Source organism: Mus pahari, chromosome 19 (assembly GCF_900095145.1).
Source record: "Mus pahari chromosome 19, PAHARI_EIJ_v1.1, whole genome shotgun sequence".
Lineage (NCBI taxonomy): Eukaryota > Metazoa > Chordata > Mammalia > Rodentia > Muridae > Mus > Mus pahari.
The window spans coordinates 56,990,850-57,007,127 of record NC_034608.1 but is presented as its reverse complement, the minus strand read 5'-3'; the positions used below and the strand labels follow the sequence as shown (position 1 = coordinate 57,007,127).

At 37.7% G+C, this 16,278-nt stretch overlaps 1 protein-coding gene across 2 annotated transcripts in view; it reads right to left on the bottom strand.

Annotated features, from left to right (window-relative positions):
- Positions 1-16,278, bottom strand: part of Micu3 (mitochondrial calcium uptake family member 3) — an 80,836-nt gene that overhangs the window by 40,182 nt on the left and 24,376 nt on the right. For both annotated transcript variants that reach the window (XM_021219422.2, XM_029531976.1), the window contains exons 2-3: positions 10,391-10,544; positions 6,164-6,195 (exon numbers count right to left, since the gene is read on the bottom strand). In XM_021219422.2, coding sequence (XP_021075081.1) covers positions 6,164-6,195; positions 10,391-10,544 — 186 coding nt within the window. The remainder of the gene's footprint in view (positions 1-6,163; positions 6,196-10,390; positions 10,545-16,278) is intronic.

Here is a 16,278-nt window from a genome sequence, read left to right as displayed (position 1 = left end):
AATGCTCATAAAATACAAGTATTAAAGTCAATTTTACTTAATTGCAATCTTATTGTTGCCATAAATGAAAGGAGAAAGGAGTCATCTTTATAGAGAAATGAAAATTTAATATGTCCCTGATATTTTGGCATAGAGTAGAAACGAATCTCTCGTGAGATTTAATACTCACAACCTGGCCCTCATATTGGCTTTCAGGGAGTCATCCAAATCTTTCAAATTGAGAATTTATTTTTAAGTAATCCANGGTAAGTACCTGCAGGCACTCGGCAGAAACAAATACAAGCACTCTCTGGAGCATTGCATTTTTCAGCCAGGCCTTACGAAATGCCATAGATAATGTTCCAGGACAAATAAAAACCAGAGTGAAAACAAACATCGAGCCAGAGAGGAAACTATCAGGGGAGATCTTAGAGAAATAAGGGCAGACATTGCCCAAAACACAATGTATAACAGCACTTTTGAAAGTCAGCTGTTTACATTTCCTTTGAGCTTTGCTTCATGAATCTTGTTTAAAAAGATCATGCTGTATGTTTTTTAATTTTTGCTTTTTACCATTTAAAAATTTTAATCATAAATAAAAACACAATATTAAAACCAAACCAAAACAAAAACCCAACTGACCCTGAGAACTTGGATATTATTACTCTTGGAGATTTCCCACTCCTCCAGGTTACAAGTCTTTATTTATTATGACACTCTTTAAACATTTTTTGAGGTGGGGCATTATAGACTTCTTTTAAGAGTTAGAGAAAAGCTTTTGACATTTACTCTGTCACCAATAATCACATATACTTTTCCAAACAATTATTTTCTTTGGTGGGGTACAATCATCAGTCAATCTCTTTCTTAAGGGAGTGAGCCTCCCTTTTCAGTAGAAGAGTCTCCCTAAATGTACACATTTGGGTCTAACCTACACACAGGAAGCATAATAGTCAGTCCCGACCTTTCCGCTAAGCTGTACCTATGGGGAAAGTTTACTTTTTTCCTTGAAATTCTAAGGTGGTAGGACTTGAGACTTGGGTGCATAGAAATTATTTTTATTACATTCTAAGGCAACAGAGAAGGTACGGCTTTGCAATTCTCTGAATTTGTAAGAGAAGCATGTCTGGGTGTCCCCAGCCCCACTGGCATTCTGCTTCCACTGTCCTCCTCTCCTGCACCAGGGAACAACTGTTCTACTTTATAATGCTGTCAAATAAAAACATCTTCAGTTCTGGACCCCAGTTTGTTTATGTGAGCTGAGGTATACTCCTGAGAATTAATGAGGATAAAAAATATAATTAAAGGCAAAGACAAAAATGAGCATCTCCAATTCTATTTCCCAGTTCCCTAGAACTTCTTAACTCTCTTCATTACTTCTGAGTGAGAAGACATTATTTGGTACTAACAACCACTGATATGTTAGTATCTGTGGTATTTATAATTACAACCAACTGTTCAGTAGATTACAAATTTACTTATGTACCTCTGACAGTATTTGATATATAATAGTTATTTAAACATAATCATCATATGAGTCACTAATAAAAAATGAACATTACTGGTATGTATGCTGTTATGAATACTGCATTTTTACAAATTTGAAATGATATTCTATAGTACATAATCACAGTGCTATATCATGATGTGTTTATTCTTCTAAGCCTATGAAATATTCTATGAAGAGTAAACTTACTAACCATGGTGCTTGGAAGAAAAAACCCACAAACCCACTAGTAATACCTTTTATGTACGGTAGTGGGTAGTGGGTTCTGAGAATAGAACCCCCATAGAAAGCGCATTATTCTTACACATAATTGGGGCATCAGTCTGTTCTCTACTGATTTACAGATCTTCCCTAATATGCCCAGATCTGCTTCTGGATTATTCTAATAGTTATTACATTTTTATCTTTATCTAGTTTAAAAAATCCTTGTAATGATACGTTATTTTAGCTATCAGTCTACTATTAATCTTTATCACTCTTCTAATAATATGAATTCCTTGCTCTCATCTCTATCACCTCATTTTTTTTTTCAAAACCATTCTAAATATTTTAGAGTTCTGACTCAAATGTTTTTAAAACTAAAATCTGTTTTGTTCCAATTATATTAGAGTAAGACTAGTATTAACACTAATGCAAAGATAAATTTGGAGATAAGTATCATAGTTTAGTACCCATGAACATGATACTATATATCGACTCCTTTTCTTGAAAGACAATTATAAAATGTTGTGCACACTGTTAAGTGGCGGGTTTTGCTGCAGACAGGCCCCACAGACTCACGTCTGACTATTTGAGCTCCAGGTGGTAGCTGTTTGGGGGAGACAGGAGGTGTGGCCATGCTGGAGGAAGTATGCCACTGGAAACCAGTTTTGAGGTTTCCTAAAATGTGTGTTACCCTGAGTTAGTTCTCTGCCTCCTTTTAGATCACGATGTACTCTCAGCTGTTCCTGATGCCACGCCTTTGCTTTGTCCTCATGGACTCAGACCCTCTGGAACCATAAACTCAATCAAACACTTTCTTTCATAAGTTGTCTTGCTCATGATACTTTGTTACTGTAATTGAAAAGTTACTAAAACAGAAGTTGGTACCAGAGAGTGGACTGTTGCTGTGAAATTCCTAACCATGTGGCTTTGAGCTTCTGGTCTAGAAAAGTGGTTAAGTAAACAGGTCTTAATGGCCCATCCTAGTAAAAACCTAGAAGACAGTCCTGAGAGCAATATGGACCATGGAGGTCCATAAGGGAAGTAACTGACTAAGGTCATTTTTGTGATATTTTGAAACAGAATTGCTGCTTCTGCTCTTGTTCTAAGAATTCTTCTGAGGCTAAATTGAAAAGCAATGGATTGATTTTTTTTTTTTTTTCAGATGAGACTTAATGAAAGCCTAATATTGATTCCTCACATGGTTATTTGTAATTATTATTACATAGGGCTACAATGAAAAACCACAAGTGGGCAAAAGAAATATGAAATGTACAGTTGGAAGAGAAGAATAACATCAGGAAATTTAATGTCAAGTCAAGGCTTGTGCTGAAAGAGATATAACTGAGGAGAAGCCTGATCTAAATTAAATAAGGGGAGTGGTGTCCTCAGGGGGAGGTCTCAATCAGGTTTCAACTTGCAAAGGGAAAAGACCTAAAAACTTCCCCTCCTTAAAAGCAGCAGCAGGGCAACACTGCTGCAATGTGACTCCGGGCTCCATCCTAGTGGGCGGCTAAGCCTGGCAGCCTACCCTGTGCTTCTGGCTTTGAGATCATGAAGGATACACAAGCACTGGTATACCATCGTGTGTTAAAGGGAGAACATTTCAGGCCAGGCACTAAGTGACAGGTTTGTCCCAGCATGAAGGCCCTGAAAGGCCATTGTGTGAAGCTGTAAAAGTGAAGCCTGGATTTTGTTGGAAACCAAAGATGTGAACTGTGCTAGAGCCATGGGATAACTTCCAAGGAGAGCTACCAACATGGAATGAAAGCAGACCAAGAGAAAAGTTTGGTGCAGGCCACCAAGCTGGAAGGACAGAGCCATTTCAGCCCTCTGATACCAAACACAAAGCTATGGGATCTGGAGGTTGCCCATCTGGGTTTCAGTTTTGCTAATTCTTTCACTATGCTACAATACCTCCCTTACACAATGACAATGTATATTCTGTATGTCAGAAATACGTGATTTGCTTTTGACTTTATGGGTGGTTATAATCAAGAGACTGCCTCGAGTCTCAAAAGAGATTTATAGACTTTGGTCTTTAAAATGGAGTTGAGACTTAAAGACCATGAGAACTTCTCAGGTTGACTAAATTGATTTTGCCTAATAATAAGGTCATGGGGGCCAGGGAATGGAACATAGTGGTCATGTTTTAATATTTGGTTTTTGGTTTTCTTTGGGGAGCATCAGAAGGGATGGCCTTGGGGGGTTGGAAAGATGTCTCAGTGGTTAAAAGAACTGGCTGCTCTTCCAGAGGTTCTGAATTCAATTCCCAGCAACCACATGGTGGCTTACAACCATCTCTAATGGTATCTGATGCTTTCTTAGGGTGTCTGAAAGAACAGTGTGCTCATATACATTAAATAAATAAATCTTATAAAAAAAAAAGAGGGTGTGGCCTTGTTACAGGAAGTATATCACTGGGCATGGACATTGAGGTTTCCAAAGACTTGGGCTACTTTGAGTTAGCTCTTTGCTTCCTACTTTTGCATCAGGATGAGGGCTCTCAGACCTTTCTGCTGCTATTCCTTTGCTTTACAACTATCTAACCACAACCATAAGCTCAATGAAATACTTTTCTCCGTGGTCATTGTGTTTTGTCACAGAAACAGAGAAGTAACTAAGATGGTATACTTATGGGTACCTGATAGATCTTGTGGCTATTGTGCAACCTACCTTTATACAATATTCTAATTGCTAGCATTAGTTTACAAGTATTATCAGCATGTTATTAACTTTGATTCATTCATCTTTATATATAATGTGTGTGTGTATATATATATATATATATATATATTTGCAAATACCTGCAAAATTCTTATTAGATATGAACTTTTAAAATTGTATTCCTTGCCACTATTTAGTCCTAACCCTACTGTCCATCCTCTGCCGTCTTCCCCTCCTTTTCTCCCTGACACAGTATATTTTATGGCCACAATGCAGTATAGGAAGTTGGCTTCTTTGGAGGCAGGCCTTTTAGAAACATCACTAATTTCACTGAAACCTTCCTAAGTTATTAGAGAAAAGACCAAGTGGAAACAGACTGAGAAGATGGCTACAGAAAAGGAGAAAAGCCAGAAGACACCAACCTGCTAACTGCCTGATCTGACACTTTCAGTTTGCAGCACTGCATGACAATACTGCTGTTTCAGCCACCAGGCTGTGCTCTTTTACCAGGACAATCTACAATTCTCAGTGTGCTGGCAGGTTTGTGTGTCAACCTGACACAAGCTGAAGTTATCACAGAGAAAGGAGCTTCAGGTGAGAAAAGGCCTTCATGAGATCCAACTGTAAGGCATTTTCTCAATTAGTGATCAAGAGGGGTGGGGAGTTGTGGGTGGTGCCATCCCTGGACTGGTAGTCTTGGGTTCTATAAGAAAGCAGACCGAGCAAGCCAGGGGAAGCAAGTCAGTAAGTAACACCCCTCCATGGCCTCTGCATCTGCTCCTGCTTCTTGACCTGCTTGAGTTCCAGTCCTGACTTCCTTTGATGATGAACAACAATGTGGACGTGTAAGCTGAATAAACCCTTTCCTCCCCAACTTGCTTCTTGGTCATGATGTTTGTGCAGGAATAGAAACCTTGACTAGGACACTCAGCTAAGGAGATGTACAGCTCTCTAGCTGTGACACCATGTACCTTTACATTACATTTAACCGTAAAGACAATGTTTCTCAAGTTTCACAACTAAGCATGCATTTGCCATTACAGGCTTCTGAGAAAGGCAGCGGGGAGGGGATATGGGATAGGGGAGTTCTGAAGGGAAGACCTGGAAAGGGGAGAACATTTGAAATGTAAATAAAGAAAATATCCAATTTAAAATAAAAAGTTGAAGAAAAAAAGTAGCTAAGTTAAAACCAGACAGTCATCAGTACATTAGAAGCCTCTTTGTGGCCCTCCCTGATGGCAGTCCTGTCCACCTCTCCAAGAAGGGATAACTGCCTGAATGTTATATTAATTTATCTCTTAGTTTTGCCAACTGTGGTTGAATCCTTAAATACTTTGGTCTTATTTCCCCTTAAGTCTACTATCCATGTGTTTTTTTTTTTTAAAAAAACATGAAGAGCAGCCTATGAGTTTCTGTAGTTACGAATTTCTATGTGAAATTACCTAGTCATAGAGTATATGTGAATGTGTTGATGCAGAATTTAACCTCAGGCATGGAACTGTTGGGTATAGAGTCTGTATATTGTCAATTTAGTGGATAATGCTAATTGTTTCTAAATAAGGGTTACTAATTTACATTCATACATGACAATTTCCATTATCTTTACTAGCTCATGGACTGCCCACCTTCTTTATTTATGACATTATAAAGATTAAAAATACCACCATTATATGACTTTTATTTATAAAAACCACACACATATATAAAAACATAATTATATAGAATCAGATAACGTGCATGTGTGCTTACACATGTGTGTATCATGTGTTGTGTACATGCATATGTTGTATACCAAGAGCTTTAACTTACCTGTTTAGAAAGTGACTTCCACGTTTTAGCAACTAAAATAAATATAAAATAATTAGATAATATTGTATGTAATGTATATCCATATTTAGTAACCACATATAACCATAAGTCAAAATTAAGCTTTTATGTTCAAAAGCCAGAGGTTTTTTACCCTAAATATTTGAATCTAAGATATATTATTTTCATATTATTTATTTGTTTCGAATACAGTAACTTTATAATCAATGAAATAAGTGTCACAGGAATTTTTTTCCCCATAACCAGATTATGGTTGGGCCCTTCTGGACTCATAAGTTAAGTTACAACTATTTTATGGGACTTAAAGGACACTTCTGACACTATTTAATGATACTTATAAAACAATCATCTGGAATCAAATGCATTAGTATTTTAGAAAATAATTCGTAGGTGATATCTGTTCAGGATAAAAGTGACAGAGGCGAAGAGAAGAAGACATAACAAGAGTGATGAAAGGGAGTTCTTATCCAATTTGGATTCCTCCTTCTACACATGGTCTTGGGGGCAAAAGTATGGCAGCTGAATAGAATATCATTTTCTTTATCGTGTCATATCTCAGTTTAATCAGGAAAGTGCTGGGACAGATGCACAGCTATGTCTTTCTCTTGCTCACATTCTACCTCTGTAAATGGTAAGAACTGTCTCCAAGTTGGTAGCTGTTAAATTCTACAGTATTCTTGCATTAGGAAAACTGGTGAATTATCAATAATTGTTTCTACATAGCAATTCTGTATAATTAATAATATATTAAATTTAAAATTATAAGGAACACATTGTGATGCAGCTCTCTCTTTAAGGTAATATATTAACTCATCTTGAGATCAAAGGTGAAAAAATAATTTTATAAAATTTGGAATCTAATTTTTCTTAGAGATCAGTTTCTCTTCTATTTTATAATAAAGTCTTTCTTTACCCAAGTAATCACGCAGTAAAATCACAGGAATTTTGCATGTAACCTTAATGATGATACTGCACCCATAATTTTGCAATGGCTCTTTTGAATGACTAGAACAATGAAGTAACAGTTCTGAGAGAGTCCTCACAAGTACAAACACATGGACACGCTCTTATGCAATGCTCAGACACTATTTATCCAGCCAGGAAGTTAGACTACTCTCCAGTCTGTGGTTTTATAAGATTTCCACAGTAGATTATTCACAAAAGACATATTCATTCTGCAGGAAATGTACCATGTTCAGTATTATTAGCTGTTAAAGAAATAAAAACTAAAGAGCCGTTAAGATAAGTCTTCAAAGTGTGTGCTGACTTTCTAAATTTCTTATTTCATATGAAATCACAGTATATAAAATAACAGAAGAAGAGAAGCATTAAATCTATTACAAATATTTCTCAGGCTGTAGACTAATGTTTATCATATCTGTGGTAATTTTTGTATCTGAAATATTTTAATAGTACTTCTAAAATATAAATTAAAATGATTTTTGATGTATACGAGAATAACTACATATTCTAATCCTAGAAGAAAATTTATTTTTCAAATTTTATTCTAAAGAGAAAAATAAGATAATTTTTAGTTTCCAAAAATTAAAACCAACAATCTGGTATATTTTACAATTAACATTTATTTGAATTACAATTATTGGAAAAATCCTTAAATGCATTTTCCTACTGTCATTGTAACATTTTATCAAAGATATTAAGAACATTGATTATGAATTCAGACAGCGATAGTGATGACACCCCAGCTGGCCCTGTGCTGCTCGTCACACACTTCACTCACAGGAAATTCTTCATGAGGTTACTATTGTTTTCATATCAATAAAATTATAAGAGTACTTAAAAATAAAGACTAGGGAATCCACATTATACCAAGTCAATTAAGTCAAAGGGCTATAAATCTTATCTTAGCCTTATAATTACTATTTAAAGGAGCCCTATTTAACTTTCAGCCATTTCTGCCCTATACATTTCCACAGTGGCTACTGTGAATACACTATTACTCTCTAGATTGTGTGTTCTTTCTCAATGCTTTCCTGCAAGTCCAACTTTTAAAGTTGATTTTGGGTTAAAATCTTGTATGATCAAGTATCTACCTCAAATTCCAGTCCAGCTGCATTTCCTTTCCCTGTCAGAGCCTTCACTTCTTCATTTATTACTCCACTCTGTCACCTAGTTTTTGTCTTAGTTAATTCCCTGAAATATCATTTTTAAAAATTATCAGCAGCCTTCATTTTAGTAAGTCTGGACTAAATTCTGTCCTCACCATCTTGGCAGTGTCCCACTCACTAGACCACCCTAGCCATTTCCTTTGGGCCTCTAGGACTCTGTACCATTCTGGTATATTTCTTGAGTTTCTAGATATTATCTTTGAGGTTTATTCTTTTCCAGCATTTGTACATTTTTTTTAATGAGTAAGAGTTCCTCAAGAATAGGCTCCTGGTCATCTAAAATAGTACAATGTTTCTCTGGACAATTTCAATATATATAGCATTAACTATTAATCATGTACAGACAAATCCCAAATATGTATGTGCAGACCTCTCCCTGGTCTTCATTGTTGAGACTTCAAAGCATCAAAAGTCAATGCATTGAGTTTGGAATGAAACTTTGTACGCTCAGGTTTTTCCACCCGTTCCCCTGTTCCCGAAATGACAACTCTGAGACTGAATTATTTATGAATATATCCTCAGGCTATAAGCTATGGCTCATTCCCAGTAGCTCATAACTCAAATTATCCCATTTAAACTAGTCTACGTCTGCCCTAAGGCTAGTTACTTCTCGGTTTCATGTATCTATCTTACTCAGAGTCCAGGGCTGATTCCCCAGCTCTTGTCTAACTCTCAGAGTTCCAATCTCTCTACCGGAACTCCCACCCATTACTTCTTGCTTTTTATTGGCAGGTGATGCTTCCACACATTTTGAAGAGATTTCCTCTACAAAACTCAGCAGACAAGCCCTGGCTCAGCATATACAAAGCCCTGGATCCAATGCCCAGCACTGAGGGGGAAAGAAAGCAATAAAAGTAGTCTGCACACTTTTGCCAAATTAATGAAAGTTTGGTTTTGCTATGGAGGAAAATGGCTATAAATTTCTGAGAAATTTTATGAAATGATAGTCAAACAATTTATTTGATACATTTTTAATGAATTATCTTTCAATGAGCTGAAACGAGACGAATTCAACTTTTATGTATTCAATGTATCTCAAAAACATCAGTCAAAAACTGAGTGCTGTTTTTCCTCCTCAACCTTATTCTTACAAGCCATCCATCCAGTTAACCTAACCCAAACCCTTTCATATGAGAGAATCTTTCACTACCATTTTGGAGAGTTTGAAAGCCTGAATATCACAAACAAGTTGTGACAGAGCCAAAGAGAATCGCCAAGATCACAAGACACAATGAAAGCAGTCTCCCCTTTCCTAACCACCTGTATCTGTGAGGTGCATTTTCTTTATACATTTTACTGAAAAGCAGCACATATTAAAATGGGTTGGATAAAAACCATACACGAGAATCTCACTGCTTTTTACTAAGTCAGGTATAAAGCATTTCCAAGAAATGTGCAGCTGTCCAAATGTTTTAAAACCACTCCTTTAACATGAGAAAAAGTGGGGAAAAATTAGCCCATCTTTATACTTCAGGAGCTATGTAAATGCAGACGACAATAACGTCCAATTCTTGATCAAGGCTAACTGCAATGCTGGTCTTCTGAATTACTATATTATTTTGGATACACAATATAATAGGTAGACTGTTAATCTCTTATAAGAATATCTAAAGTAAGGGTGTTTAACATATTATGAAGTAAGGGTGTTCAACATATGATGGAGTGACTCAAAAATTCTACAATGTTAGACATAATAAAGATTTTAAAGAAATACTATTCTGCTGGGGCTGGCGAGATGGCTTAGCAGTTAAGAGCAATGGCTGCTCTTCTAGAGGTCCTTAGTTCAATTCCCAGCACCCACATGGCAGCTCACAATTGTCTGTAACTCCAGTTCCAGGGGATCTGACTTGCTCATACCAATGCATATATTTTTTAAAAAGATAAAAAGAATTATCAGTTGCAAACACAGCATAAGGCATATATGCTGTTTCATATTTTTACAAGACTTCACTTCTATTGTCATCTATTTAACTTGGCCAGAATTGCTTAGTATCCACTATACCACTATCTTTGGAAGTTCTTGAAAATTTTTATAATGCTGAAGGTAACATTATGCAGATAATTTAAAATCTTTACTTACATTTGGGCTCATCTGTTGTAACAGCCAGAATAAAATCATATGGAGTCATGAATAACTGTCCTTCACATTCTATAGATGCAAATAAACGAAACCGTCTCTCTCGAGATGTAGCATAGAGGTCCAAGTCTTCAGTAACGGCTCTGCCAGTAGCAACCTATGGTCAAGGAAGTAGGAAAATATTAATTGGGAAAACACTACCACCTTTTAGAAGCAGATCTTCAGAAAAATGGAAATAGTTCTACCTGAAGACCCAGCAATACCACTCTTACACCCAAAAGATGCTGCAACCTATAACAAGGACACATGCTCTATCATGTTCATAACAGCCTTATTTATAATAGCCAGAAGCTGAAAACAACCCACAAGTCCCTCAACCAAAGAATGGATACAGAAAGTGTGGTTTATTTACACAATGGAATACTACACAGCTATTAAAAATGATGACTTCATAAACTTTGTAGGCAAATGGATGGAACTAGAAAATATCATCCTGAGTGAGGTAACCCAGACCCAAAAGGACATACATAATATGTATTCACTGATAAGTAGACACTAGCCCAAAAGCTTAGAATACCCATGATAAAAGTCAAAAACCACATGAAGCTTAACAAGAAGGAAGGCCATAGTGTAGATGCTTCAAACTCATTTAGAAGGGGAGCAAAATAATCACAGGAGGTAGAGGGAGGGAGGGGCCTGAGTGAGAGAGGGGAGGAAAGGAAAGGGGGGGCAGGACCAGGTATGGGAAGAGACAGGATAGAAATTCAGAGGGCCAGGAGACCAAATAGAAATAAGTAGCAGTGTGTGTGTGTGTGTGTGTGTGTGTGTGTTGGGGGTGTGGAACTTGGGGAACCACTAGAAAGTCCCAGACACCAGGGATATGAGAGGCTCCCAGGGCCCAATGAGGATGACATTAGCCAACAGTGGGGAGATAGAACCTAAAGAGACTACCTTCTATAGATAGACATGGCTCCCAGTGGAAGGATGGGGCTGCCCAACCATTTTAAAATTTTTAACCCAGAACTGTCCCTGTCTAAAGGAAATGCAGGGACAAAAATGGAGCAGAGGCTGAAGGAAAGGTCATCCAGAGACCACCTCACTGTGTGATCCATTCCATCCACAGACACCAAACCCTGACACCTAAAAGCACTTGTAAACTGGAGCCTAGTATGGCTGTCCTCTGAGAGGCTCTGCCAGCACCTAAGACAGATGTAGATACAGCCAACCATAGGACTGAGCCTGGAGACCCCAATGGAAGTTAAGGGAAGGGCTGAAGGAGCTGAAGGGGATTGCAACCCCACAGGAAGAACAGTATCAACTAACCAGACCCCTCAGAGTTTTTATTGCTACTGACAGCTAGCTTTATTCCTCTGTGATTAGATAATTTCAATATTTCTGTATTCGCTGAGAACTGCTTTGTGTCCTGTATATGGTCAATTTTTGAGAATGAGCCATAGACTGTGGAGAAGAGTAAGTATTCTTGTTTCAGTGAAAAGTTTAGTAGTTTTCTGTTAACTGATTTCCTGTATCACGTAATTACAGTCTTTCTGCTTAGATTTTTGTCTGGATGACCTGCCTATTGGTGAGCATGTGGTACTGAAGTCATCCATTATTGCTCTGTTTCGGTTAAACCAGGCTTTTATAGGTAGCACTTCTGTTTTATGAAGCTGACCATACCAGTGTTTAAAACTCTAATATTGTTCTGGTGTCTTGTCACCTAATGAATGTGAAACCATCTTTGTCCTTTCTGATGTTTGTTTGGAAGTCTGTTATGCCAAGTAATACATACTATATTTTTAATTTAAGGTGTCAAAACACCCTCACAATATGGATTTTTTCTAACCCAGAAATATAGATGTCTATTTAGTCATCTACAACTATGTTTTGGTAAGTTTTCTTCTTTAAACATTAAAAATGGTTGATGATTTACTCATAGACTTTAATTCCTGTGTGCCTTGAATTTGGAACAAGACTTTTTACTTCTACTTTTATTTTTAACTGGCTATTGGCTATTTCTTTTGTTTTAATGTTCGGTTTCGTCAGCTACCCTGGCTATGCTGCCTTGGTTGCCTTATACTTAGGATCTTTCTGTCTTGGTTTCTAGAGGGCTGAGGCTATAGGAGCATACCACCAATCTACAATTCAAATGGTTATTTATGATGAATAGCAAAAGTGTTGACTTTCATACACTTGCTTTGCATTCATATACCTTATTAAATTTTTTCATCAGTTTAAATTTTTCTTAGATTTTTCTAATAATTAGAAGTTCTCTTAAAAGGTGATAGTTACAGTTTATATATGTTAACCAGCTTAAATTTAAAAGTCTAGGCATGTAAACTGACATTTAATAATACTAGAAATGCTAATGAACTGCCAATAAAGACGATCTTTCCTACACACATTTATAACCAGGCTCTGTCTTACATCGGAAGGGACATTTACATGGTTCCCTTCTGAGTGGCTTTAGATGGCTCTTAGAAGCCCTTACTTCTCTCACCTCCTTAAACTTGTACCAGAATAGGAAAAATAAAAATTAGCAAAAGGATATTCCACCTGAACCCGGCAGAGGGCGCAAAGGGCCCCAGAGGCCTCTCCAAGCCACAGAACCCCTAGCACACCGAGGATCTCAGGATCACTGGTGAGTGGAATGCAACATCAGCTCCAAAGAATCCCGGAGGGTCTTGTGCCAGCAGGAACAGGGACAAAGGAACCCGGCCCGACCACAGGCTGGGATTCCTTCCAGTCGGAGCCAGCCCCGTCATCTCCGCCTGAACCCAGCGGAGGGTGCCAAGGGCCCCAGAGGACTCTCCAAGAAGCAGGACCCCTAGCACACCTAGGACCTTGTGATCACTGGAGAGCACATGGGCAACAAGAAGCAAAAGAGCTTCTTGGACAGGGTCCCTTCAGGCCTTCATCCTCAGCCAGGAGGCAGAGCTGAGACCCAGACCCCTGGGCACCTTCCTTGCCAGAGGAGAATCGGCCTACAGGGAGGGCTCTGTCCCCAGGACTCAAGAGGTAGATCTGAGCTCCAGACTTCTGGACACCGGCCCTGTAAGAGGAGAGCTTGCCTGCAGAGAGTGCTCTGACCACTGCGACTCAGGTGAGAGTTGGACTCCCAGGAGTGCTGACAAAGGCTAACAGAATCAGAGGAACAAGCTCCAGCCAGAGACAGCTAGAACATTAACACCAGAGATTACCAGATGGCAAAAGGCAAACGTAAGAATCATACTAACAGAAACCAAGAACATTGGGCATCATCAGAACCCAGTACGTCCACCACAGCAAGTCCTGGATACTCCAACACACCCAAAAAGCAAGACTCGGATTTAAAATCATATCTCATGATGGTGGTAGAAGATTTTAAGAAGGGCATTAATAACTCACTTAAAGAAATACAGGAGAACACTGCTAAACAGGTAGAAGTCCTTAAAGAATTACAAGAAAACACATTTAAACAGGCAGAAGTCCTTAAAGAGGAAACACAAAAATNCCTTANAGAATTACAGGAAAACACAACCAAACAGGTAATGAAATTGAACAAAACCATCCAAGATCTAAAAATGGAAGTAGAAACAATAAAGAAAATCCAAAGGGAGACAACTCTGGATATAGAAATCCTAGGAAAGAAATCAGGAACCATAGATATGAGCATTAGCAACAGAACACAAGAGAAGGAAGAGAGAATTTCAGGTGCAGAAGATTCCATAAAAAACATGAACACAACAATCAAAGAAAATGCAAAATCCAAAAAGATCCTAACTTAAAACATCCAGGAAATCCAGGACACAATGAGAAGACCAAACCTACAGATAATAGGTATACATGAGAATGAAGATTTTCAACTTAAAGTGCCAGTAAATACCTTCAACAAAATTATAGAAGAAAACTTCCCTAACCTAAAGAAAGAGATGCCCATGAACATACAAGACGCCTACAGAACTCCAAATAGACTGGACCAGAAAAGAAATTCCTCTGGACACATAATAATCAGAACAACAAATGCACTAAATAAAGACAGAATATTAAAAGCAGTAAGGGAAAAAGGTCAAGTAACATATAAAGGCACACCTATTAGAATTACACCAAACTTCTCACCAGAGACTATGAAAGCCAGAAGATTCTGGACAGGTGTTATACAGACCCTAAGAGAACACAAATGCCAGCCCAGGCTACTATACCCAGCTAAACTCTCAATTACCATAGATGGAGAAGCCAAGAGTATTACATGGCAAAACCAAATTCAGACAATATCTTTCAACGAATCCAGCCCTTCAAAGAATAATAAAGGGAAAACTCCAACACAAGGACGGAAATTACGCCTTACAAAAAGCAAGAAAGTAATCCTTCAACAAACCTAAAAGAAAACAGCCGCAAGAACAGAACCCTAACTCTAACAACAAAAATAACAGGAAGCAATAATTACTTTTCCTTAGTATCTCTTAATATCAATGAACTCAATTCCCCAATAAAAAGATGTAGACTAACAGACTGGCTACTTAAAAAGGACCCAACATTTTGCTGCATACAGGAAACCCACCTCAGGGACAAAGACAAACACTACCTCAGAGTAAAAGGCTGGAAAACAATGTTCCAAGCAAATGATCTGAAGAAACAAGCTGGAGTATCCATTCTAATATCAAATAAAATTGACTTCAAACCCAAAGTTATCAAAAAAGGCAAGGAGGGGCACTTCATATTCATCAAAGGAAAAATCTTCCAAGATGAACTCTCAATTCTGAATATCTATGCTCCAAATGCAAGAGCAGCCACATTCATTAAAGAAACTATAGTAAAGCTCAACATACACACTGCAACTCACACAATAATAGCGGGAGACTTCAACACCCCACTCTCATCATTGGACAGATCCTGGAAACAGAAACTAAACAAAGACACAGTGAAACTAACAGAAGTTTTGAAACAAATGGATTTAACAGATATCTATAGAACATTTTATCCTAAAACAAAAGGATATACCTTCTTCTCAGCACCTCATGGTACCTTGTCCAGAATTGGCCATATAATCAGTCACAAACAGGCCTCAACAGATACAAAAATGTTGAAATAATCCCATGCATCCGATCAGACACCACAGACTAAGACTGATCTTCAATAACAACATAAATAATAGAAAGCCCACATACACGTGGAGCTGAACAACATTCTATTCATTGATAACTTGGTCAAGGAAGAAATAAAGAAATTAAATACTTTGTAGAGTTTAATGAAAATGAAGCCACAACATACCAAAAATTATGGGACACAATGAAAGCAGTCCTAAGAGGAAAACTCATAGCTCTGAGGGCTGCCAAAAAGAAACTAGACAGAGCATACACTAGGAGCTNGACAGCACACCTAAAAGCTCTAGAACAAAAGGAAGCAAACTCACCCAAGAGGAGTAGATGGCAGGAAATAATCAATCTCAGGACTGAAATCAACCAAGTAGAAACAAAAAGAACTATACAAAGAATCAACCAAACCAGGAGCTGGTTCTTTGAGAAAATCAGGAAGATAGATCCTTAGCCAGGCTAACTAGAGGGCACAGGGAGAGTATCCTAATTAACAAAATCAGAAATGAAAAGGGAGATATAACAACAGAACCTGATGAAATCCAAAACATCATCAGGTCCGACTACAAAACACTATACTCAACAAAACTGGAAAACCTGGATGAAATGGACAAATTCCTAGACAGATACCAGGTACAAAATCTAAATCAGGATCAGATTAATGACATAAACACTCCAATATCCCCTAAAAAAATAGAAGTAGTCATTAGTAGTCTCCCAATCAAAAAAAGCCCAGGACCAGATGGGTTTAGTGCAGAGTTCTATCAGACCTTCAAAGAAGACTTAATTCCAATTCTCCTCAAACTATTCCACAAAATAGAA